A 27,429-nucleotide genomic window follows, 5' to 3' on the forward strand; every position below is an offset into this window, starting at 1 on the left:
ACATTGGATGATCTAACAACATTTTGATTGCATCTTTCATTATCTCAGGATGTCTCAGGGCATTTTACAGTCAATTAAGTATTTCTGGACAGCAGTACAAGGGTGTCAACAGCACAGCAAGCAACTCCAAGCAGCTGATGATAATTATCAGGTTATCTGTTTTTTTGAAATATCGGTTGATGAACAACTATTGACCAGAATTCTAGGACAATGCTCCCCGATTCTCAAATTAGTACCATGGATTATTTTATGTTGATCTGAGACCAAGTTATGCAACCTTCATTTAACCATCATCTCACACTGCATACAGTATAACACTCATTGTTGCAGTTGGGTATCAGTTTAGATTGTGTTTCTGATTCTGTAGTGAAATGTGATTGCACAACTTTCAGACTTCCAATCCACTGAGCTAGTACTATTCAGAAAAACATTCAACGTATTATTTTCAGTTATTATCCAAGTATAGATTTGATTGTCCGATCGATACTTTGCTTATATTCAACTTAAAATATAACCAGAATCCAGATGATATTTCTGTGCATGTGTAAATGCAAACCCTAAACTAAAAACAACTATAAAAAACTTTAAAACCAACAGTTGTTGAGGGGGAGACACAAAATGCTGGAGTAACTGAGCAGGTCTGGCAGCATCCCTGGAGAGCATGGATAGTTAACATTTTGTGTCGGAACCCTTCTTCAGTTGAGGGATGTAATTTAGTAAACATCAATAGTATAACTGCTTTGAATTTCACATACTGTTAGGGGTTAAAAGAAGTGTTGTTAATTTTGTGTGAGCTTCATTTACTGTGGTGTGGCTATCAATTATAGTACCGTGTAATGTTTGCAATGGCATAGTTGCTGAGTTTGATCTGCAAATGTTACTGGATAAACTACATGCATCCAAAGTGTTTAGCAAGTTCTACTTTACTTGTGTTTATCGCTTTTCAACTCTTTGCTCAGATTGAGAATTTTGCTAAAAAAAAAATTTGAATTACTTGCAGTAAAGAAAAGGAACACTGAATTGAAAATCACCACAAATTGTACAAATTGTAACGGAAATTTCTCAAGGTGATGTTGGGAATTAATAGTGTAACATTTCTACTTTTCTCTTGCTTGGTTTATTTCCTCTTAATCAAATCTTAAACCAAATCCATTGAGTGTTTAATTTGACTATTTTGCCCTCCTCATTCCTTCATACTTTATTTCTCTATTCATAAATCTTGGATTAATGGGGCGTGTTACAGGTTCTATGGTTCTATCACACACTGAACTTCCCTATTTCCCGTAGCTATTCCCTATTCTTCTCACACCTCCAGCAACATGCACATTATACTGCACTGTACTGTTTGGAAACAATTTCTAGCACATTGTTCTTCTCTTTTTAAATCCTAAGTGACCTGTTATACATTTACATTATTGCATGCTTCATTTTAGATCTAGTGTATTCCTTCTACAGATGCAGCCTCATCAATTTTAAGACCTTTTGTTTATATTTCAAAGTTCCACCATCTGCAGTACTTTGTTTTTGTGCCCTGTATTTAATTATTTTCAATCCAAATAATAGGTTCTAAAATTGTGGCAGGTATATCCCTGGTGGTATACCAGACATCTCCGGGGAGTTCAGAGGAACAAAGTATATAAAGACTTTGGGGAAAAAACACGATTGAGGCAATTAATGCAAGCAGCTCCAGAGCTGAAATAATGATGTTAGAGATTTGCTGAACGTCTAGAATTATATATGGATGAATCAGTTTGCGATAGACACCCGGGCAACTCAAAATAACAACATGCTCAAAGAACAAATAATAAATCAAATGTTTAATTATTTAATGTGACACTCATAATAGTAAAAAACATGTCAACCTCTTCTGTAATTGCAGACACCAAATTGAAGGGTAGAGTTGAAGATTAAATCAGGCAGCCATTTATTAATGATTTTGTCTCAAATTAATCAGAAAATGTCACTTAAAGAGTTAAAGGATAAAATATGCTGGCGCCCTAGATGATAAATGTGGAACTGAGTAGGCAATGCCTTTTTTTAAACACGGGTGTGGTAATAGCAAAATACCTAGAAATATTAAGCACTATTGTGACTCAATTAAAATGCTGATGTTGCACATCAAATGCGGGAAGTTTTCACAGAAGTGGATAAAGTTAGAAAAAGTCAAGGAGACTTACGAAACGGAAAGATATAAGACGAAGTGAAAGATTGGGGATATGACAGTTTTACTAGAGTTTTACTAGATACCCGAGCAAAACACAAACCAATTAACACATAAAAAAAGACAAATGAAAGGTTTATTGAAGAGAGGAGACATTTTTTAAAGAAATACAGCACGGAAACGTGTTCATAGGGTTCACGTCAACCATCGATCACCCGTCCACACGACTTCTATTTTAAAGGTGGACTTTAACGAAAAACAGTAAAATATATTTAGAAATCAAACAAATACAGAAAATGCTGGAGATTTCTTAATTTGTTTACTTTGTAATAAAGAATTAGACAATTTGGCGCGCTGGCGGCGGAGGCGAGGCAGGATGGTTGCAGCTTCCCACCCCCAGGGACGATGTGGGCGACCGCTGAGCGAGCTCCGGTAGTTTCAACCTCCCACCCGCAGGGGCGACCTATAGCTCCGGTAGTTTCAACCTCCCACCCGCAGGGGCGACCTATAGCTCCGCTATATGATCTTTGGGTAGATCGCTGTGCGAGTCCCGGGTAATTCTAGCCTCCCACCATAGGGGCGGTGCGGAGCGTCGACCGCTGGGCGAGTCCCGGGTAGTTCCAGCCTCCTACCACAGGGGCGGGGCGGTGCGGTGCGGTGCGTCGACCGCTGGGCGAGTCACGGGTAGTTCCAACCTCCTACCCGCAGGGGCGGTGTGGCGGCTCTGGGCGCGCTGTGGCGGCCGATCGGGGCGGGCTCAGCCTTCAGACGGGCTTTTCTTTTTTAAAAGTCCTTCTCTGTGGGTGCCGTCCTCCCGCTGCTGTAACTTCGGGGCTGAGCGAGCGAGAGAGAGACCGCGGCATCCTCACCTCACCTCACCCTGGCCGTTGGTGGAGCGGGCACAGCCGCGGCGCCGCGACACGATGGGGATCGAGTGAGCGCGGGCTGTCCGGCGGGAGCGGCGCGGCCAGGGCCGGGGCCGGGAAATGTCCGGCAAGCTGGAGAAACCAGGTGAGGGACGGGCGCCATCGGAGGGCCCGGGGACCGGGCCATGAAGGTCACAGAGCCCCGAGCGGGGACCCGGGCTGCCTCTGTCCGCACGAGAGTCCGAGGCTCCTGGTGCTCGGTAGGCCTCGGGGTCCCCGTTCAGCTGCTCTGGCGCATCACTTATTTATTTATTTACATCACGTCTATAATCATTGACATTGCGGGGAAGTGTACTACTGCCACTCTCGGGGGATGGGGGGGTGCCAGTACATTCCTCTCCGGCAGAGTCGCTCGTCACTCACCGGGACGCGCTGATATTGTAAGAGTCGGTCAGGGGAGCAGCTTTGCGCCGGTGGCATCCGGGCTGTAATCATGTCACACGCCCCCTGCCTGAATGCTTCAATGCATCGAGCATCGCCAGCGGCTCTCCTGGGAGAGAAAGATGAATGAGGGGCGGTGATGGGGTGAGAAGACGGTCTGGGAAGTTCAGAGAGATGTGTTGCGCAAGTGAAGGAGAAGGGGAGGAATGATCACCCCGTCATTCCAGCCACCCTTCCTCTGGCTATCTTGCAGATGCCACTGATTTATGGGGAGGTGGATGCAGACTTCGTGACATTACTGCATGTTTGTGCGTTGATGTCCGGTGCTGTCTGTACATTGCTATGTACATTGCAGTGATTCAACTCCATGTGACAAGATTGTTCCATCTCTGATTCAGTCAGCATCACATCTTCTTTTCCTCTGTCACACTAAATCCATAATTTCAGTTGAATTTTTCGTTAAGTTTAAATGAGCCAAGGGCAGAGCAGGATTGGAGGCTGCCATTGTATTTGCTTATTAATTGGCATAATTTAGTTCCCATATCAATGTCAACAGAATATTTTAAGTTCATTTTCCTTGGTAGGGAGGTAGCGGATCAGCAGCAGCATATGGAGTTTGTCAAGAGAAATCCGAGGAATGTAAAGGAGATAGCATGAGGTCACCAATGCTGGACAGTTGTCGCCCTGAAAAAATATGAGATAAACTGTTGACTTTGCAGTGACTTTAATTTTTCTCAGTAATATCCCAGAAATGTGCCACTCGGAGGTTGGGTAACTCGTATTGCACATGGTTTTATCAAATTAACTTGAGTGCCTCTGTAATTAAGTTTCAAATAGTGGTAGCAGACATTGTTCAAGCCAGCGTGGCCATATCACTCACTATGTCAAAAGCTTTCATTAAAGTGAGTGCGAAGTTTAAAATCTGATAATATTGAATTGCTTGCAATCCATGACCCTCTTTCAGATAGATGGGGAAGGGGGAGCAGGGGCCGTATTTTTTTTTTCGAAGTACATTTAGATTACATTTTTATAAGATGAAATTTGCTTTCCTGTAGTTTTGGTGTTACTCTTTACATTGTATAATTGATTAAATTTTTACTGTATGATTATGTTTGATTCCTCGCATATGGTCAGATTTTGTATATTTTTCATGTTCTTTTAGTGATGCGTATTGAATTTCTACAAGTGAATAGAAGTTAGTGTCTTCATTTAATTTTAGTGAAAACGTTTGATTTACTTTCTTAATTGTTGTCCTAAAATTATGCATTGGATTTGAAGTTTTTATTTGAAATGTATCTAATCAAATACGAAGTGGATGAAGTGGGGCATATTTTCTTTGAAAATGATATTGTAGTAGGGTGGACGATGCTGACTCTGATACCAAAAATTGTTCAAATATTTTTCATGTTTTCTTTAAAAAAAAAGTACAGCTGTGTAATATAAGACATGTTGCAACATGGACGGGCAGTTTGCTGGAAAATCCATGAGATAAATATGAATCGATGAGTTGAAAGCTGTGTGCACGGTTTAGGGTTGGCTGACTTTTCGGCTGTTGGTGTTGATGTTTTGGATTTGGACATGGAATATAATATTGAATTTGTAGAAAGGACATTGAAATGGTAAAGGATTTGGTAAGCATCAAGGAGCATAATTTTAATACTTCAGAAGGTTTGGCTGAGCAAAAGGAGCAGTTGGGTAGAAAATTAACATTTTAGGTGGGAGGCACAAGCTGAAGATATAGATGAAATGCACAGGAGGACCCAAATCCAATATTTCCTAGAAATGCCTGTTGTGGATTAAGCTAAGCAAAAATTACGATGTATTTTTGGGTATCATAAATAGTTTGTCAGAATGTAATTGGTAAGATAAATGATATTCAAATGTGTATTTTAGATTAAAAAAGCACTGGAAAGCCATGGATTGGGAATAAATGTAAGAGAATGAGGGGCAAACTAAAAACGTACTATAATGATGTTAAGGAGGCCTTTGTTTCATATTAAACACACCTTGTTTCAAAATTATGATTTAGTTTGTTACTGGAATCTTTTCTTGATCTCGGGTAGCTGTGCTGTATTAAAAGTTGGTTATAAAACTGTCAAAATTTACCAGCTCTTGATCTGCCGGACAGCTTCAGGAAGTGCATTATCCAATTTGTAGTATTTTTTCAAATATGACAGTTGGAACTTCCAGATCCTTGGAAAATATCAAGACTGAAGCATCAAAAAATGTAGTAATTTTGTTTTGTGATCTGTCTTTTGAACTTGGATATGATGTAAATAGATGATTAATTGTTGTTACTTATTCGTATCTATTCCCAATCCTTGCCTTGCACTCTATTGTCCAACTTGTAAAAATCTACAAAGTTGTATAGCAGTAAATATGTCAACAGAAAGTGTGTGTGGCAGATTTGGTTTTGTACGATAATTCTTGGCGTCTAGTGTATTCAGAGCCAAACAATCTTATTGCAATGGGTGCAAACATCACCCATTGCTTCTCTCCAGAGATGCTGCCGGTCCCGCGGAGTTACTCCTGCATTTTGTGTCCATCTTCAAATGACGTCACGCGCTCCAGACGGCTGTGCAGTCGCATGAAGTTGCGCAAGATTCTCGCGGGACCGTCGCACCTCAACGCGATGACAAGGTCGTATAATTAGCGTGCCAAGGACATGTGTGGGATGGGCTTAACAAAGTACATCAGAGACACAAATCTAAACTCTTATCATTGCATTTTTATTTACTTTTTTTAATGATCAGGGTTGACCTAAAGTGGGAATGTGTTTGTTAATATGTACATTGTACCCTTTATTGTAGGAATTAATTTCTAGTTAAAAGGTGCGAGGTGGCACTGGGCTCCACAGGTCCAATACACATCAATCTAGTTGGAGAAACCTAAATTCTGGCAGGTGGCCATAAAGTTACGAATGTTATAGTCAGTCAAAAAGGCAAGGGGCTCCTTGTGGGGTGTCAGAGAACACTCCACAGGGGTCCTTATGGCTTTCTTCCTGTTTTTAGGTTGTGGTGGCTTAGGCAGATGGATCACAATGGGTCATGAGTCTTGTCAGTGAGAGATGCTGGGCTGGCAATATGAATTCTAGATTGGTCATTGAGAAAATAGTTAGTTTATTTGAGAACATTTTGACTAATACATTAATTTAGAGCGGAGATCCAGTTTCCGTCCAGACAGTTTAGAAATTCTGCAGGATACATCTAGCATCTTGGAAAATTGGGTTAAAAACATTTAAAATGTAGTTTACTCGCATCTTTGATCATTTGAATGAAGCCATTTATTGGCTATAGTTCTCCTGTCAGCAAATTAAGCTGAAGCTCTTCCAGTGTACCTTTTATAATGGAGACAGATTTGTTTCTTCCTGGACTTTTCCAAACAAATGTATGGTATTATATAATCCAAAACTCATCAATATCAGAGACCATACTGACTGGTTTGACTTTGCAATTGACCCAGTAACATTCTTTCATAGAAATAAAGCCCCATTATAATTTCACAATGTAAAATGCAAATAGTTTTGATTCTCTTTTTCTTCTTTTATGTATGGGCCTCTTCAGTGATTTGCATTGAAGGCCACAATCGTTTCTGCTCCTGTCACTTTTCAACTAAACATTATCCCACAGTTGCCAAAGCCTTCATGAACTTTCATTTCCTTTTAATTTTGTCAGAATTACCACATCCTTCCAGAACTCAGTTTCCACTTTATTGAACTGAGAACTTCCCAATATGTATATTATGATTCAGAATTGCATCTGTATCCTAATTTCTCACACTTTCTTTCAAATGCTTTTCTGTGCAGCCTTAAGGGCACATATCTGGGTTGGTTTTAAAAGGGCAGAGACTGATTGATGGGCCTGTCGCATTGTTTAATTAAACGTACATTTCAGCAGAATAATATCCCTTAGTAAAATTATTGCTGTTTATTTCAGAGTTTCTCTGCTGTGATAAAAAAATATTCTTGAATAATTTGAGATTGTTATTAACTATTTGATGCAGTCTAATCTGTTATCTTTGTTGCCCTCCATGCAATACTTTTATTGAGTTATATAGAAATGTCTCAATTCAAATGCAAGATAAATTAGGAATAGCTGAAATTCTTTGGTGACGTTGCTCCCTTTGCTGATTAAGTGGTCTTTTCACCAGTTTTCACTTCATTGACTTTTCTACTATGCATTAAATGACTGGAATAGCCCCTTGTGGATGCTGAATTATATTTTAAACAATGTGTTCTGTCTCCATGCCTCACCAGAAGTAAACTGTGTTATGCAATACTTGTCATGTTAACTAGTTCCTTTTAATCATTTATTATTAAAGCATGGGAATGCCTTCTAAGCTGTTGTTTCTGGTAATTCTCACAATCCTGCTTAGAAATGTAAATAAATGCGTGGATTGCAGTCAAAGAGCAAACCAGTGTTAAACAGACTTCTGAGGATGGTCTTTGGGTTGAACCAGACTGATTCCTGGGATGTCAGGACTGTCTTATGAAGAAAGACTGGATAGACTTGGTTTATACTCTCTAGAATTTAGAAGATTGAAAGGGGATCTTATAGAAACTTACAAAATTCTTAAGGGGTTGGACAGGCTAGATGCAGGAAGATTGTTCCCGATGCTAGGGAAGTCCAGGACAAGGGGTCACAGCTTAAGGATAAAGGGGAAATCCTTTAAAACCGAGATGAGAAGAACTTTTTTCACACAGAGAGTGGTGAATCTCTGGAACTCTCTGCCACAGAGGGTAGTTGAGGCCAGTTCATTGGCTATATTTAAGAGGGAGTTAGATGTGGCCCTTGTGGCTAAGGGGATCAGGGGGTATGGAGAGAAGGCAGGTACGGGATACTGAGTTGGATGATCAGCCATGATCATATTGAATGGCGGTGCAGGCTCGAAGGGCCGAATGGCCTACTCCTGCACCTAATAAACGTGGACTTTTTCTCTTTGCACAGATACCATCTGACTAGCCTATTCTATTTTTTAATTTCCTTTTCCAGCATTTGTACATTTGAGTTTTTTTTAAAACTTGTATCTGCACAACATTCTTTATGTTCCCGATATGTTGCCAGCATATTTGACCCGCTGCGTTCCACCAGTAAAACATAAAATGCACAAAGGATCAACTTGCACTTTGTGCATCTTATGTTTTACTGGAGGAACTCAGCAGGTCAGGCAGCACCTTTGGAGGGAATGGTCAGGTGACTTTTTGAATCGGGGGCCCTTCTACTGAATTTGTCACACATTAACAGTTCATGCTTTCAGTTAATTCTGAAGCTGTTTTTAACTTTCATTTGTTCTCTTTGGATGAGTATGTATACATTGGCCTTCAAGAGGGAAGAATTTTCAAACGTTGAACTTTAGGTATGTTATGATGAAATGAGATAAAATTACTGTCATTATTGCAGCGTTTATGCATTTCCTATGCCTCTTCTGAAAGTGTTGATTGATACAAGGGTGTTGTAAGTTTCCAGCTAAAGTCTGATCCATTCTTGCCCTATTTTTGCACAAATAATTGTTATATTGTCAGGAGTCCTTTTGTGTTCCAATTGTTCATGGCTCAGTAGCAAACACATGGAGTTTAGTTCTGTTTTTTTTAAACCAGTATAAATGCAATGTTCAAAATTCAGTTTGGTGCTGCAAACTGATCTCTCCTTTGCTGTTTATTATGTCGATCCTACTCCCTTGTTCTTGTAAACAGGAGTATTGATGTACTTGCTGTCCTTGGCAGTTACATTGAAAATTCCCATGGCAGAATTGGAGTTAAATTTATGGCCAAAAATAGATTCTGTTGCAACATTGACTTACTGGCCTGGAATGTGGAATAGTGCTCTGACTATTAAGACAAACATGTAAAAACTTCCAGAGATTATACATAGCCAATATGAACATTTTTTCTAAATCGTATTTGTGTCAAGCCACCAAATGAAAAGGGCAAGAGGGAACTATATAAATCAAAGGTGTTGAATAGGCAGTGTTGGGAATAGCTTTCCTGAACCTTTTGATTAGCAAGTTAAAAAGTGCATGGAAGTGAAGATTTGTATTAAATTATTAGTAAATAATTTGTATTGGTATTGAAAATGTTTTATACTGAGAACGAAGCAAGGTAGTATATTTGAAGATTAGGTGGTAAAAAGGGGGAATATTGCAACTAAGAGTGACAAAGGTGAGTGAGAAATTTATTTTCAGAAGAGAGCAGAAAATGTCCAGTCTGATTAACAGTTATTACTACACATCTTATCTCAAGTGTGATTCATTGAACCTTTGTTTCGGGATACTTTAATGGCAAGTCTGGGTTACAGCCATACTTCCTCACTTTTTCGTGTAGGCACCAATGAGTTTCTCAGAGTGTGACAGTAAGGCTTGGTCAGTTGTAATAAATCTATCTTTCACTACTTAAGGCTTAGTCTCTTGGCAGCCTGATGAAAAGTTTCAAGCCTCTCCCTCTGGTGACATTATCCACATCTGTCAGTGGAACGCACTCTCACGCCCTACTGTAGCATTCCTCCATTTTCAGGCAACTTCATTCTATTTGTTTATATTCACAGTGCTTTGTTTGTTCTGTTTGTATTTAATTGTCCTGGGAGTTTGGAAAAGGCATTTAGAGTTTAGAGTTCAATAAAGGGAGTTTAGAGTTCAATAGACTTTATTTTCATGGAATCAGAGTGATTCCGTAAATGGTCTCTATCAGCTCCTCTGCTTGCTGAATAGTAACACCGAAGGTTTGAACATTTCAAATTCCCACATTTCTGCACAACCTGTGCTGTTCCATGATTTTCTCAATCTTCAAGAAACTAATGTTCCACAGTTCCAACCATAAATTAGAGAGATTAATTAGATATTCAAATAAGAAAACAAGGAGCATTTTCATGCAAATAATGAAATTCTGTTCTTACAGGAACTTTATTTGTTGGCTAAATAACTGATAGTTGGTGTAATCAACTTTTTAACCTTTAATCATACTTAAGAGGATTAGTACATTAAAGTAAACATGTTGTTGATTTGTCCAAGGCACTAGAGCCTTTTATCCTCCTATTACATTCTTAGTTGTGTTCAAATCTATTGTAAATACTTCCTTAATTCCATTTATAACTTGTATATACTCTCAAAATGTAAAAAGAAAGATTCTGAGTAGCTAACATGAGCAGCATTAATTGGTTCTCTCCATCTGTGAAAGAGTTATTAAAATGTGCGATTGTGTGAATTTTTGCTTTCTTTCACACTAACAATATGCCATTAATGTTTTACGTTGAACTTGTGTTACTGTTGTATGCTTAGCACGATACTATCCTAGTACAGTAGTTATCATGCATGGTATAGAATACAAGTAGCCAGGAGGCATAAAAGTAGCCAAACTGGGTGGTGCCCAGAATGGGCTGTTAAGCAACACTTTACTTTCTCTTTCTGTAAAGAAAAAGTATATTGCAATGATTTCCTAATGAGCAAGCCTTGCTCTTGGAGGATGTGGCATTACATGTGTAATTTGTTACAAATATTTATGCCCTAAAGGTGTTCTAATACTGCTGTTTTTAACATCTTGTTTTCCTGGCTACTTGCATTATAAATGCTGCCAGTTTATTTTGGACTAGGCTTATTTCTGTCACGTGTACCAAGGTACAGAAAAGGCTTTGTCTTGTAAGCTATCCAAACAGATCGATCTACAATAAATAAGTACAATAGCTAGAGCAAAGGGGAAGATATAGAGTGGAGAATATAGTTCTCAGCAATGTAGTGCATCAGTTCCATAGACAAATTCCAATGACCACAATGGGGTAGAGGTGAATCAGACAGTACCCTAGCTTATGGAAGTACCCTAGTTTATGGAACAGAGGGGAAGAAGTTGTTCCCAGTTTTGTGCGCTCTTTCATTATTCATACCACTGAGCTGTAAGCTGCCCAAGTGAAATGTGAGATGCTGTTCCTCCAATTTGCGTTTAGCCTCACTCTGACAATGGAGAAGAACGAGGACTTATGTACTGTCTTCCTCCAACCTTATTTGTCATTGTCACTATAGTTTTTTTTTCAATCGGCGCTGACCCACTGCTGTTGGAAATTATATCCTTATCCAAAACCACCTAATTCAGGCCAAACCCCTTGCACACGCTGCCATTACCAAATAATTGTCAATATTTTCCAGTTGGATTTTATTTTAGTTCTCTATCCCATCAAAGCATCACTTACTTGGCAGTCATAAATGGCATGTTTTTGCCTGTGATTGGAAATGTCCCCACTCTACCATCTCAATCTGTCTGATATGTTATATGAAATATTCACCCTTCTCTAGTGCTCTTCCATTATGCAACATGGAACACCAGTGCTTCCATCCAGTTGGTGATAGGGAATCATCTGCAACGTCTTTCCTTATTGCTCCTGCAACATTAGGTGAGGGGCAAAGTTTAAAGGAGTGCCTGGAACGTGCTGCCAGTGGTGGTGCTTGAATCGGGTGCGATACCGGCATTTAAGAGACTTTTGGATAGGCACATGGATATACAGGGAATGCAGGGATATATGGATTTTTGTGTGCAGGCAGATAAAAGTAGGGTTTGGCACAGACATTCTGGGCTGAAGGGCCTGTTCTTGTGCTGTACTGTTCTATGTTCTATTACCTCGGGTCCTCCCCGCTGAACAATCCTTGGGCTCCACCTATTATATGACGCCATCACTGTCGTTTTTGATGTAAATACTCATGATTATGGTACTCAGCAGAATTTCACTGAAGGGATCATCAGTGAAGTAGACAGGTTAATGTTTGTGTTGACAATTTGAAGTTAAATCAATTGGTTTAAGTAACAGAATGAATCAGTATGCCATATTTTGAAACTGATTGTGTTAAAGTACAACATTTAATTTGGAATGTGTCACATTTGCTTATTTGAACAGTGACATTTTCTCATGCCTATATTGATATTTTCAGGAATTCCCACATACATTCACATCTTTCAGAACTTTGACTTCCATGTTGAGTAGTAGTGGTCCATAAATCTGTTTAAAAAAAAAAATATATAAATAAATATAAATATATTTATATATATATATATTTATGGACTACTACTGCTATAATTAATATATATATAAATATTTATTTATTTATTTATTGCTGGCACTGGAATGTTTTTGTAATTATTGCTGTGCTTGAATCTTGGGTGATGCAAAAGCACATTTAGACATCCATTTAGACAATGTGAGGAAATAAAGGGGCATTTATAAATGACACTTCCAACAGTTTTTAGTATTCAAGATTTTTTTAATTGGGGTCGTTATTAAGTGAACAGTCCTTGCTGAATATAGACGGTCTGAAGAAGGGTCTTGACCCTTTCCTTCTCTCCAGAGATGCTGCTGGTCCTGCTGAGTAACTTCTGTATTTTGTGTCTCTCTTCTGTTCAAACCAGCATCTGCAGGTCATTCCTACACAGTCCTTGCTGAATTGTGGGAATACTCAATTTCACAGTTCCTGAATCATTGTCTTATTTTGTGTCCTCCACCCCACTTGTACTTGTCAAGTGATTTACTTTTGCTCTCTCGCAATTGTACTTGATGGGGGTAAAAAATACAATTTTGTCTAATAAAAGCATAAAACTGCAAATAGCAGAAATCTGAAATGTAAAAATGGAAATACTCAGCAAATCAGATGGCATATCTGGGGAGAGAAACAGAATTAACATTTTCAGTCAATAATCTTTCTTCTAGGATAAATTAGTAAACAAGCATGATGTAAGTGAGCGAGGAGGGGTAGAAGAACAAAGGAAATACCCATGAGAGGGTGGAGGCCAACAGACTAAATTAAGCAACTTGTGGTGGTGTTAGCTCTAAAAGAGCATTGAAGGCATGTAATTGCAGCAGAATAAGTGTAAATCGAGGGAGATGAATATGGACAAAAGAGAGAGAACAAAATGAAACCAATTTGTGTCATAGAACAGTGAAGCTGCTTGAAATCGGAATAAAGGAAAATGGTGAAAATACCCAGCAAATCAGGGAGAATGTGATGGAGAGAGGAAAATAAACTGTTCACATTGCAGGTTGATGATCTTTCACATCCATTTATTTTCTTTGGCGGCAAGAACAGGAAGGCAGATTATTATCTGAATGGTGTCAGATTAGGAAAAGGGGAGGTGCAACGAGACCAGGGTTGCCTTGTACATCAGTCACTGAAAGTAAGCATGCAGGTACAGCAGGCAGTGAAGAAGCATGTTGGTCTTCATTGCGAGAAGATTTGAGTTTAGGAGCAAGGAGGTCCTACTGCAGTTGTACAGGGCCGTGGTGAAACCGCACCTGGGGTACTTGGACCCATGTGGGTTCCCATAGTTAAGCCCTGTTTAGGAGTAAGCAAATGTAGTTAATGGTGAAATTGCAGAATTGACAAAGGGTTCTGCTTCATTAAGGCGAGTGATGCAGACGGAGATTTATTGAGTCTCTGTGAAAGGAAAAAGTGAAGGTTTTTCAAACCATTGTAGTGTGAGATGAATTTGCAGAGGAATTGGATCTCCTTAGATTGCCAGTTTTAACCTGGGGATTACAGACATGGGTTGGAGGAGGGCCTAAGAGGTGCTGTTGATGTGAATGGGAAGAGATATGACAAGGAGAGGGAGACTCCATAACAATCGCGATTGTGCCTCCTTTCACACTATTTCTTCTAAGAATTCAGTTTTCCCAGTCTTTCATCTATTCCAATGATGATTGTTTCCTCACCAGTTCTTGTAAGATTTGACTAGGGTAGAGGGAAAATGTATTAACAGGACCATCAAGATTGCCAGTTTCGATTCCTGCAGTTCTGCTATTGTCCCCTTTGATGTGGAGCTGCAAATCCCTTAGATTTATTTGGTATACTGCATTTGGTGCTTACAATGTGGCCTCCTCCACATTGAACAAGTCATCTGCAGATTGTGCTCTTTGGCTTGCAATACACCTCTATTCAGTCCTCAAAGCTGATCCTGAGGTTGCCTGCCACTTTAATTCTCTGCTTACTCTATCTTTGGCCTCATGCACTGGCCTTCAATGGTGAAAACAATCAACTTAAAACTTTTTTAATTCAGTCTTTCTCGCTCCACAGGTGCACTCTGACCTCGTGGGTAGTTCTAGCATTCTATTTCTGATTTCCTGTATCTGCAGGGTTCTGTATCTTGTGTTTTCAACATTGTTTTGTGATGATAGACACAAAAAGCTGGAGTAACTCAGCGGGACAGGCAGCATCTCTGGAGAGAAGGAATGGCTGACATTTCAGGTCGAGACCCTTCTTCAGACTGGTTAGAGATAAGGGAAACGTGATATATAGACAGTGATGTGGAGAGATAAAGAGAGATAAATAGATAAAGTGGAGAGATTGTGATGTCTCGCTGTCCTCCATCTTCCTTTATCTATAACACCTCGGGATAGATCAACTATGTTTGCCAGCACCGGAGACTGTTTTATTAGACTGTTCATTTTTTACCTTATCTCAGATGCCCCCTTTGTCCTTTAGATCCCATTCCTTTTCAATTTAAAACTTGTTTGTTTTCTGGCTTTTCCTAGTTTTGATAGAAAGTTATTGACCTAAAATTTGAACTGTTTCTCCTTCCATCGATGCTGTTTGACCACCTGAATATTTTCTTTTCAAAAAAGTTACGTGAATCTGAGAAAAATAGATTTATTCCAGATGGTTTTGTATGTCTCAGGATCCTAAAATATCAGTGGGGTCAAGTATGTGTTTGCCCTTAATGTATCCAAGAAGGTAACTAGTCTAACATTTAAAAATTTGTTTTAAAATAGAAGAGAAATGAATACGAATGTGTCAATGGCAATTCTGGAAATAGAGCAAATTGACCCTACAAGTTGCAACCAATGAAATTCAAACCAGATCGTGAGTATAGCATTTCACTGTTTGAATCATCTGTCGCCAAGATCAAACTTACTATGCTAATGTTCAAGATATTGAAATTAGTAAATTATAGAATTCAATGAACATGATGTTAGTAGCATCTGGTATGCAATTGGAATTACCCCAATAATGGATGGCATATTAATGTTCATAATTACATATTTCTGTTATTTTTGCCAGGTCTCACTGTATGCTTTTTAATGAGTAACCTATTTAATGGGTAACCAATGCTGGCAATTGTGGTGATGAACTAAATTTTGATTTGGACATAACTCTGAAGCTAACAGCTCGCTATAATATTGGAAAATCAATTGGTAACCTCTTGAATATGCATATACAATGCATGTACAATTAAACATAGATCCTAAAATTGCTGTTCTGCTCCTCCTCCTTTCACAGGACAGGGAAGAAGTTGATCTAAGTTTGCAGCACGATCTAGATGAACTGGGGAAGTTAGCCAAGGAATGGAAGATGCCATTTCACTGTGACAAATGAGAGGTGTTGCATTTTTGCCAGTTAAGTCAAGGCAGGACTTGCATAGTAGGTGGAAGTGCCCTGGAGCGAGAACAGAGAACCGAGAGACAAAGTGTACAGGTACCTGGTTATCTGAGAGTGGTGAAAAAGATAAACGGGGTGCGAAGCAGGCATTTGGGATCACTTCCTTCATCAGTTAAGGCATTGAGTGCACTAGTTGAGGCATTGTGTTACAACTGTGCAAGTGATTGGTGAAGAAGCCATTTGGATGTCTTCCTCCATTAGTTAAGACTTTGAATACAGTATCTGGGACATGGTGTTACAAGTAGGGGAGTTTAAAATGAAAGGGCACAGTGTAAGGTGAGAAGGGAAAGATTTAAAAGAGACCTGAGAGTAATTTCTTTCACACAGTGGGTGGTGGGTACAATTACAGTGTTCAAAAGACACTGGAGCTCTACATGGACAGAAAGATGTGTAGGCATCCTGATCGGCATTGGCAAGATGGGCCAAAGAGCCAGTTTCCGTTAAGAATAACTTTTTCCAACACTGCCTTAGATAAGGCATTGAAGTTAAGGTAACTCCTCTAGTCATGGAAATTTAATAATTATTTAGTCTCAATGTTGATCATAGTTAGAATTTTGAAGTAAAAAATAAAGAAATCTTGTCTTGAATAATTCAGTTTCCTCAATTTTTATTTCACTTTCTGTACATGGTTTATTAAAATCTTTTATTTAGATTGCACATTTGATGATTCTGCCATCTGATTTCATTGTATAGTGAGCTGTTGCAAGATGCCACAAATTTTTTGAAGGTTTCAAATACCAGATTTGAGTAGAGTCCTTTGAGCTCCAAAAAAACTCTGTTTATTTCCATTTTCTCTAATTATATTTCCTTACAACATGGGAGGCCATTGGCTCGTATAGTCTGTGCCGCTCACAAAGAAATCACACTCCCCACTTCTTTCTCTATTACCTACCACACATGCACATGAAACATTGCCTAATTCTCTCACTGGCTACCTATACTTGGCAATTTGCAGTAGCCAATTAACCTAATGAAGAATTCAAGAAGGAACTGCAGATGCTGGAAAATCGAAGGTACACAAAAATGCTGGAGAAACTCAGCGGGTGCAGCAGCATCTATGGAGCGAAGGAAATAGGTGACGTTTCGGGCCGAAACTGAAGAAGGGTTTCAGCCCGAAACGTCACCTATTTCCTTCGCTCCATAGATGCTGCTGCACCCGCTGAGTTTCTCCAGCATTTTTGTGAACCTAATGAAGAACATGTTTTTGGGTGAAACCTGGCAAACCCAGAAAAAGCCCATGCAGTGACGGAAAAAGTATACAAACTCCGCATGGACAGCACTGGAGGTCCGTATCGAAACTGGGTCGCTGGCTTTCATAGACAGCGAATTCCTTGCAGTGCTGCTCTCTTTGTGTGACATTGCCCATAAAACAAAATAATAGCCTGGGCCTGTATTTCAGTCCATTTTTTTTATACTGCTGTCTTTTATTGTTTTCAAAAAGTTGTAACTATTTCAGTGTAGCATTCTCTTGAGTCAAAGTATTACACTTTATTGTAAGTACATTGGCATAAATGGAACCACTCAATTATTCATGAGCTGAGAGCATAGGTTGACCTAAGTATTAATCTGTAAATACTACTTCTGGTTATTCTTACTAATATTGACTGTATTGTGTGGAAGTACGAAATTGGACCAGATTTTTTTTTTTTTGAGCTCCTTGCCATTAGAAATACTTTTATAAAACTATTCTAGTCCTCAGAAATATTTCTAGCAGCTGGTATCCTCCTCTTGGTTGGAACTGGAGTTGTAGAGCAGAATAGTTGGGAAGATGGGGGAGGGGGACGAGATAATTTTTGACATCTCTGGCAATGTTTCATAGAACAGTATAGGACAGGAACAGGCCCTTCAGCCCACATTGTCTGTGCTGAACATGATGCCAAATGAAACAAATCCCTTCTGCCTGCATGTAATCCATATATATCCCTGCATATTCATGTACCTATCTAAAAGTCTCTCAATTTTAAATTATTAATATGAATGGTATAATGTAGTAAGGAACTGAAGATGCTGGTATATACCAAAGATAGACGCAACACAATGGGGGGGCGGCACTGTGGTGCAGTGGTAGAGTTGCTGCCTTACAGCGCCAGGGACCCGGGTTCGATCATGACTGCAGGTGATGTCTGTATGGAGTTTGTATGTTCTCCCCGTGACTTGCGTGGGTTTTCTCCGAGATCTTCGGTTTCCTCCAAAGATGTACAGGTTAATTGGCTTGGTTATGAATGTAAATTGTCCCTAGTGTGTAGGATCGTGTTAGTGTGTGGGGATTGCTGGTCGGTGTGGGCTCGGTGGGCCAAAGAGCCTATTTCCGCCCGATATCTCTAAACTAAACTAAACTCAGCAGATCAGGTAACTTCTTTGGAGAAAATGGATAGGTGACATTTTGGTTCTGAAGAAGGATTCCAACCCGAAACGTCATCGATCCATTTTCTCCAGAAATGTTGCCTGACCCGCTGAGTCACTCCAGCATTTTGTGTCTATAATTAATTTGAATGATGTTTCATGAATGTTTGGAAGTCAATTTGGATGAATGCAATGTTGAGCAAAATAAATGCTGTTGGATTTATATACCCTTGTATGTTGGTAGCTGGTTCTCTTGATCCCATGGTATTCGGCACTCTCTCGGCCTTTAAAAAAAAAATATATATAATTACAGGTCCACAACCTTTTATCCGAAAGCCTTGGGACCAGACACTTCTCGGATTTCGGAATTTTTCGGATTTCGGAATGGAAGATTTTTAGCGTAGATTATGTAGGTAGTGCGGGCGGCTTGAAAAGTCTGGAGCTGCTGCCTCCTCCCCGGAGACCGGGGAATCATTGTAAATCATTGCTTAAATGTTAGTCAGTTAGTTTGGAGGGATTTTATGTGGTGGGGGGGGGTGAAGGGGGAAACTTTAATTCTTAGTCCCCTACCTGGTCGGAGAGGCGGGGAGCGGGCAATGCCTTACCGGGTCGCCGTGCAGCAAGCTCCGGAGCGCTGTGGCCGCCGACTCCCAACATCGCGGAGCTGGGGCTGCGGGCGTCCGCTCGACCTGTAGGTACTGTTGGTGATGGTGGTGCTGGCAGCAGCTGCAACCTGCTCCCCCACCCTTGCCCAGCCGAGACTCTGGGCCAGTTCCAACTCCAGGTCGGGGCTGCAGGCAGCCTGCAGTTCGGCCCATTCTAGCGCCGGGCCGGAGGAGGCCGAGGCGAGACCGGAGGCCCTCGCTCCTCCTCGGGGTTGTGGATGAAGTGGCAACGGGTATCATAGGGACAGAAGCTGGTGGTGTGCACGGTACAGCTTGTACTTGGGGTAGCGGCTGAGGCCGTGGGCAAACTGGCTAGTCGGGGAGCGGGTTCCTCTGGAGTTGGAGCGGGGTTGGACTGGAGTTGGCGCTGGCTGTGGGTCTGGGGCCACTGGTGTTGCCGGTCCTGGCTGTCGGTTGGCCCGGCGGGAGGGGCTGGGGTTGGCGCCTCTCCGCACTGGGCCTGGAAGCCGTCGGTCCGGACGTCTCCGGCTGCCAGCCCCCCCCCCCCCCCCCCCAGGCAGGGATGGGACACTTGGGATGGGGGGGACGAGACCAGGTACGGTCCGGTGGCGGTTCGGCAGAGATTGCGGGTCTCCCCCCCGCCTGCCCGGTGGAGATGAATTCCCTCGGGAGGTAGAAGGGGTGGCACTTCACCAGATGCTCCAGGTACGGAGAGCAGGAGTTAGACAGAACTTCCATGTCTGAGCACCGCGCAGAGTTGACCATGAGGCAGACTGCCCCACCTCGCCCTTTCCCAGATGCCTGTGTTTGGTCCATACGATGGATGGAGACACCTTCAGGCGGGACGGCCGAGTCTGGGGAGCTGGGGGTGAGCCATGTCCCTGTGAAACAGAGCACAGAACATTCCCTCTGTTCCCTTTGTTAAAGCAGCCTTGACCTTAAGTCCTCCACTTTATTTTCCAATGATTGAACGTTGGTCAGTAGGATGGTAGGGAGAGGGGGTCGTAGTCCCTTGTGCTTCAGTCTGACGTAGTCCTGCCCGCCGGCAACGATTCCGGACACAATGGAGGCCTCCCCAATGTTTCCAGGTACTGTATTACTGTTCCTACGATCCTCCGCAAGGTAGGGGATTCCCCTGCGATCAGGAATTCCTTTACAGTCGTCAGCTCCTTTGCTGAGTTTAAATGCATTTGCAGCATGTCAGTTAAAGTGCTGGTTTCTGCTGTTTCTTGGATGTAGGTAACCTGAACGCTACTATATTTGATGATTTTTTGCTGAGCTGCTGGCAAAATGTTGCCACAGACAGGCGCCATCTTTGTGAAGGACTAATTTACTGTGACCAATTAACCCGCGTTTCTTTGGGATGTGGGAGGAAACTAAAGCCTCTGTAGGAAACTCACGGGGTTATAGGGAGGACATGCAAATTACATGGACAACACCCTAGGTCAGGATTGAACGTGGGTCTCTGTCACCGTGAGGCATTTCTCCACTAACTGCACCATTGTGCTGCCATTTAGATTGGATTTCAGTCTTAATCCTGACTGGTCTGTGTGAAATTATCTGCATATTCTTTCTGAATTGGTGGGTTTCATCTGTGCGTTTTGATGTCTGATATAGGCATTCATTCCTGTGTCCTTGATAACTGCAAGAAATATCTGGGTAAATGTTCCGTCTCGTGCACCATTGCACAGAACCAGTGGGGGTGAGATATGCTGGTGTTTTAAAGAGTAGAAATTATTTCAGTTATGCTAAGTGCGGGTTGGGCAGTGGCAGAGATCAGTAATATGCAATTGATTTCCAAGCAAAAGTTTGAAACTTTGAGAAAGAGGAGTGGTTCCTAAGAAAAACAGAGGTACAGCCAATTTCCTGTAAATCAGAAGCAAGTCGGAGAGAGGCAGACAGTGAATTCTGTATTACTGCTGGGTCCTGGTATTCCTTCATGGACGGTTGATTCATGTAGACTATTACATGTATTTAATGTTTCTACAAAGGGGTTTGTTCCCCTGTTGAACAAGGAAATTGCCTTCGATGTAGGTTCCTAAACTGAGGAGGGAGAAAAACGAATTTAAAATTTACAACAATAAATTTTGCATTCACCCTTTTACTTGCAAACTTGTGTTTTTATCTCATTCGAGGCTCTTTGCAATTTTGACAAGCGATGTTGTGTTCTTGTTAATCATATTCATTTTGATACACCATAAGAGAAAAATCAATTGTTGAACTAAATCTCAGCTGCCATTTCCGAGATTCAAGATTCAAGAGAGATTATTGTCATGTGTCCTTGATAGGACAATGAAATTCTTGCTTTGCTTCAGCACAATAGAACATAGTATGCATTGACTACAAAACAGATCAGTGTGTCCATATACCATTATCTAAATATATGAATAACACATGAATAAATAAACTGATGAAGTGCAAATAACAGATAATGGGCTATTAATGTTCAGAGTTTTGTCTGAGTCGAGTTTAATAGCCTGATGGCTGTGGGGAAGTAGCTATTCCTGAACCTGGTCGTTGCAGTCTTCAGGTTCCTGTACCTTCTACTTGAAGGTAGCAGGGAGATGAGTGTGTGGCCAGGATGGTGTGGGTCCTTGATGATACTGCCAGCCTTTTTGAGGCAGCGACTGTGATAGATCCCCTCGATGGAAGGGAGGTCAGAGCCGACGATGGACTGGGCAGTGTTTACTACTTTTTGTAGTCTTTTCCTCTCCAGGGCGCTCAAGTTGCCGAACCAAGCCCTGATGCAACCGGTAAGCATGCTCCAAGGGTATTCTATAGATATATTCTGAAATAAGTGGGACCCGTTGGGTCCCAGCATCACACGGCAGGGCTGGTCCCCCAACGCAATATTCCACCTCTCCACCAATTCCAATATTGGTTGCCAGTGGGGGGCTTTCTGGAGTGCTAGTATGGGTGTTGTGGGCTGAAGGGACTGGTTTCCAGAGGGCCGAATGGATTCTTGTGCTGACGGCTCAGTCGCTCAAGCCTGTTGTGCTAGCAGCTCACTCACTCACGGCTGGTGGGCTGGCAGTTGACTCTCGGCTATTCCTTGAATTTCCATTTCAAGCAGAGTGCAAGGCCACCAAATTCAAGTGCAGTTTCTTACCACTTCAAGCAGTGTGCAAGGCCACCAAATTCAAGTGCCATTTCATACCATTTCAAGCAGGGTGCAAGGCCACTAAAGACAGCGAGTCGTGACCTCTCCCTTCTCCATCTTGCAGAGACTGAGCTACGCCCACACATCTGGGTTTTATAGCCCCCCTCACCCCCACCAGAAGGGGAGTGGCCTTCATGGCATGATTTGACAGGAGAGAGAATCTCAACATATTTTAAACACTAATAACTCTTTTATTTTTCATCGATGGGAAAAATCCTCGGCACCTGATGAGCGGAGGGGGATTCTGAGTAAGATGGCCAAAAAATCACAGCCGTTCGTGGTAGCGTTTTTTCTAAAATCAATATTAAGCACAAACATGAAGTGGTCAAGATTAGACTTTTAATTATATAGAAGGCAAGGCAACTTTAATTAGGCAAGGCAACTTTAATTAGGCAACACAGCTTTTGCATTTCCAAACCAAAGGCAACACAGCTTTAGCAATTCCAAACCAAAGGCAACGCAGCTTTAGCATTTCCAAAACAAAGGCAACACAGCTTTAGCATTTCTAAACTTTTTTTTCAAACTACATTAAGGGCACTGACAGGTCAGTTAAACCACTCACAGTTTAGTACACATGTGGTCAGTGTTATTCACAGCTCAGACTGAGAGACATGACCCTCTCGCTCCTCCATCTTGCAGAGACTGACTGAGGCACTCAACACTTCCGGGTTTTATAGTTCCTCCGGAAGGGGCGTGGCCTTCAGGAGAGAATCTCAACATTTTTCATCGATGGGAAAAATCCTCTTGTCCTGCGCAGCGGAGGGGGACTCTGAGTAAGATGGCCAAAAATCACAGCCTTAAGTGGCAGTGTTTTTTCTAAAATCAATATACAGAACAACAGGAAGTGGTCAAGATCAGACTTTTAGTAATATAGATAAGAAGTTGCTGTATAGTTTATCTTCGGATTAAAATCACTAGCTACATTAATGTTTACTTAAATTTGAAATGTATTACTTTAGATTCCATTCCTTTCAATCAAATTTGTTGTAGGTGGAAAACATCAAAGGGTAAAATTGAGTGGTTATGTATCTAATCATTTTTGGGTTCATCAACACTATATTGGTGTAGGTCCCATTACTTTGTGATTTCATTATTTTTCTTGGTATCTACTTTCTGTATTCCGCACCCATTGTTCCTGAATAGCTTCTTTAAAATACATTATTGTAAACTGATTGTAGACAAATATCTTGTTCTGCAGTTCTTTTGGTGTGGTATGATGACAACTACCTGTAGCTTTGCACATTTGTTTTTATTTAGGGATGCTGTAGTAGGTTTTTAATGTTGTTATTCACAGATTGTGTGTGTTGATTAGATCTGTGCTACAGTTGTTGATTCACTCATTGTCATGTGATATCCAGCATGCTTAGACTAGCTGTGCAAATTGCAAATCGCAGTCTTTTCCCACTTAACAAATTGAGGGTGACGTGTGCAACATATAATTCCTGTTGCTGAGTCAGTCGCACATAGCTGGAAAGAAACATGAGACGCCTCCTGGCGGACAGCTGCGGCAGACGCCTCCCGGCGGGCTGCCGTGTAGACGAGTCTGGAGCCCCATGGGTAGAGTCAGTGAGGCCAGAGCCCCCGTGGGTCAGAGCCCACGGCCGGTGGAGTCGCCAAGTCTACCGATGAGAGAAGATGGAGTGACCGGGGTGAAATTCATCCTTTAAGTGAGCTTACAGAGGTGCGTGAAGTGTAGATTGAGTCATTGGAAGGGACGATGGTTTGTGTGATGGCCTGGGCTAGAAACATAGAAAATAGGTGCAGGAGGAGGCCTTTTGAGCCAGCACCACCATTCATTGTAATGATGGCTGATTGTCCTCAATCTATAACCCGTGCCCGCCTTCTCCTCATATCCCTTGATTCCACTATCACCTAGAGCTCTATCTAACTTTCTCTTAAATTCATCCAGTGATTTGACCTCCACTGCCCTCTGGGGCAGGTAATATCACAAATTCACAACTCTCTGGGTGAAAACGTTTTTTCTCACCTCAGTCTTAAATGGCCTCCCCTTTATTCTAAGACTGTGGCCCCTGATTCTGGACTCGCCCAACATTGGGAACATTTTTCTTGCATCTAGCTTGTCCAGTCCTTTTATAATTTTATATGTTTCTATAAGACCCTCCCACCCTCCCCGTCCTAAACTCCAGTGAATACAAGCCTAGTCTTTTCAATTTTTCCTCATATGACAGTCCCACCATCACAGGGATCAATCTCAAGGATGTCCTTCCTCAAATTAGGAGATTTCAAGTTCCTGAAATTCCTCAAAACTGTACACAATACTCCAGATGTGGTCTTACCATAGCCCTATACAACTGCAGAAGAACCTATTTACTCCTATAATGAAATCCTCTTGTTCTGAAGGCCAACATTCCATTAGCTTCCTTCACTGCCTGCTGTACCTGCACGCCAACATTCAGTGACTGGTGTACAAGGACGCCCAGGTCTTGCTGCACCTTCCCCCTTACCTAACCTAACCCCATTGAGATAATAATCTGCCCCCTTGTTTTTGCAGCCAAAGTGGATAACCTCACATTTATCTATATTATACTGCATCTGCCACGCATCTGCCCACTCACTCAACCTGTCCAGGTCACCATGCAACCTCCTAAAATCCTCTTCACAGTTCACACTGCCACCCTGCTTTGTGTCATCTGCAAAGTTGCTAGTGTTGCTCCTAATTCCCTCTTCCAAATCATTAATATATATGGTAAACCATAACGGCACCAACACCGAGCCTTGCGGCATTCCACTCTCCACTGCCTCCATTCTGAAAAGGACCCGTTCACTCCTATTCTTTGTTTCACCCACCACAGCAACACCATTGTCAAATTTGCGGATGACACTACGGTGGTGGGACTCATCTCCGGGGGGGACGAGTACGCCTATCGGGATGAGGCGGAGCAGCTGACAGTGTGGTGTGAAGAAAATAACCTGCTCCTCAACACCTTAAAGACAAAGGAATTAATAATATACTTTAGGAAGAATAAAACGGACATGGTACCATTGATTATCAGAGGGGACTGTGTGGAGAGGGTGGCGGATTTCCGCTTCCTGGGAATCCATATTGAGGAGGACCTGACGTGGAGCGTGAACACCACTGCGCTGCTGAAAAAGGTCCAGCAGAGACTGCACTTCCTGAGGGTGCTCAGGAAGAATAACATCACTCGGAGACTGCTGCTGTCCTTTTATCGGTGCTCCATTGAGAGCATACTAACATACTGTGTATGCGTGTGGTACACCAGCTGCACAGCGGCTCGAAGGAAAGCGCTCCAGAGGGCCATTGACAACGCCCAGAGGATTGTCGGCTGCCCTCTCCTTACCTTGGAGGACTTACACAGTTCCCGCTGCATCAAAAAATCCCAGAGTATCATAAAGGACATTTCCCACCCCGGACACTCCCTGTTTGAACTGTTGCCGTCAGGCAGACGGTACAGATCTACAAGGACAAGGACGAACAGAATAAAAAAACAGTTTTCACCCCACTGCTATAAAAGCACTGAATGTAGCCGCCAAGGAACGCAGGGGCGAGACATACTAAGGGACTGTGGTACACTGTGAAATCGACAGAAGGATGGAGGGTTGGGTGTTTATGCGTGCTATTTTCGTGATATTTATTTTAGTTGTTTATCTTTTAATATTTTATCTTGTATGTATCGTTAGCTTTTAGAAATGTTTGAATGGTGCACTGACTGGCTGACATTTTTCAATTTTGTTGTACATGGTTCATGTTACAATGACAATAAAGAAACTATTCTATTCCTGTCTGCCAACCAATTTTCTATCCATGTCAACACCCTACCACCATTACCATGTACTCTAATTTTAATCACCAGTCTCCCGTGCGGGACCTTATCAAAGGCTTTCTGAAAATCTAGATACACTACATCCACTGGCTCCCCTCATCCATTTTACTTGTCACATCCTCAAAAAATTCCAGAAGATAAGTCAAACATGATTTCCCTTTCATAAATCCATGTTGACTTGGACTAATCCTTTTACTGCTATCCAAATGCCCCATTATTACCTCTTTAATAATTGACTCCAGCATCTTTCCCACCACTGAAGTCAGGCAAACTACGTCTGTAATTCCCCGTTTTCTCTCTCGCTCCTTTCTTGATAAGTGGGATAACATTAGTTATCCTCCAATCCACAGGAATTGATCCTGAATCTATTGAACATTAGAAAATGATCACCAATGCGTCCACTATTTCCAGAGCCACCCCCCTGAGGACCCTGAGATGCAGACCATCCGGCCCAGGGGATTTATCATCCTTCAGTCCCATTAGCCTACCCAATACTATTTCTCGCCTAATGCAAAATTATTTCAGTTCCTCTCCCGCCTTAGATCCTCTGTCCTCCAGTACATCTGGGAGATTGTTTGTGTCTTCCTTAGTGAAGACAGATCCGAAGTCCCTGTTCAAGTCTTCTGCCATTTCCTTGTTACCCATAATAATTTCACCCGTGTCTGCCTTCAAGGGACCCACATTTTACTTTGCTACTCTTTTTCCCTTGACATATCTAAAGAAGCTTTTCTTCTTTATATTCCTGGCCAGCTTCCCCTCATACTTCATCTTTTCAGCCAGCATTGCCCATTTTGTTTCCTTCTGTTGTCCTATGAATGTTTCCCAATCTGCTGGCTTCCGGCTACTCTTTGCTGTGTTATACATCTTTTCTTTTAGTTTTATTCTATCCCTAACTTCTCGTCAGCCACGGTTGCCTCCTACTCCCATTAGAATCTTTCTTTTTGGAATGTAATGATCCTGTGTCTTGCCCAGAAATTCCTGCCATTGCTGTTCCACCGTCATTCCTGCTAAGATCCCTTTCCAGTCTACCAGCTGTTCTCTCATGCCTTCATAGTCCCTTTGTTCAACTGCATCACTGCCACTTCTGATTTAACCTTCTCCTTCTCAAATTGCAGATTAAAACTAATCATATTATGATCACCACCTCCAAGCAGTTCCTTTACCTCGAGTTCTCTTATCAAATCTGGTTCATTAGACAACACTAAATCCAGAATTGCCTTTTCTCTGGTCGGCTCCATTACAAGCTGCTCTAAGAAGCGTTACAAGCTCCATTACAAGCTGCGTCCACATTTCTCTGTAATGTCTTGCGGTTGGATGGACCCGTTCCCAAACCATGCTATGAATAAAATACTTTCTATGGCGCATATGTGGACGTTGGTGAGAGTTGTTGGGGAGCTGCCAAGTAGTACGGATTTTCCGTATTTTGTACAGAAATGTGATCAGAATACGGATGTATGGATTTGCTTTGTAAAATACGGATTTTTTTCAATTCAGCTCTACTTCCTGTTTCATCTTGCTGCTTAAATAATGCAAGGATATAAAAAGTCATACTGTAACTCTAAAAATTATAACAGATTAAATCTATTAGTATTTTAAGTTTCAAGATCTAGATGATTATTTTTGTAAGCTT

At 41.6% G+C, this 27,429-nt stretch overlaps 1 protein-coding gene across 12 annotated transcripts in view; it reads left to right on the forward strand.

Moving 5' to 3' along the window:
• The first annotated feature begins 2,874 nt into the window (after nt 1–2,874).
• Nucleotides 2,875–27,429, forward strand: part of LOC129711967 (rap guanine nucleotide exchange factor 1-like) — a 122,176-nt gene continuing 97,621 nt past the window's right edge. For 3 of the 12 annotated variants that reach the window (XM_055660039.1, XM_055660038.1, XM_055660040.1), the window contains exon 1: nt 2,878–3,172. In XM_055660039.1, the coding sequence (XP_055516014.1) occupies nt 3,148–3,172 (25 nt within the window). In that variant the 5' untranslated portion in view covers nt 2,878–3,147. Of the gene's footprint in view, nt 3,173–15,200; nt 15,292–27,429 lie in introns of all 12 variants that reach the window. The other 9 variants (XM_055660035.1, XM_055660037.1, XM_055660041.1 and 6 more) reach the window with 5 other exon arrangements.

The sequence above is a fragment of the Leucoraja erinacea genome, chromosome 31, assembly GCF_028641065.1.
Source record: "Leucoraja erinacea ecotype New England chromosome 31, Leri_hhj_1, whole genome shotgun sequence".
Classification (NCBI taxonomy): Eukaryota; Metazoa; Chordata; class Chondrichthyes; order Rajiformes; family Rajidae; genus Leucoraja; species Leucoraja erinaceus.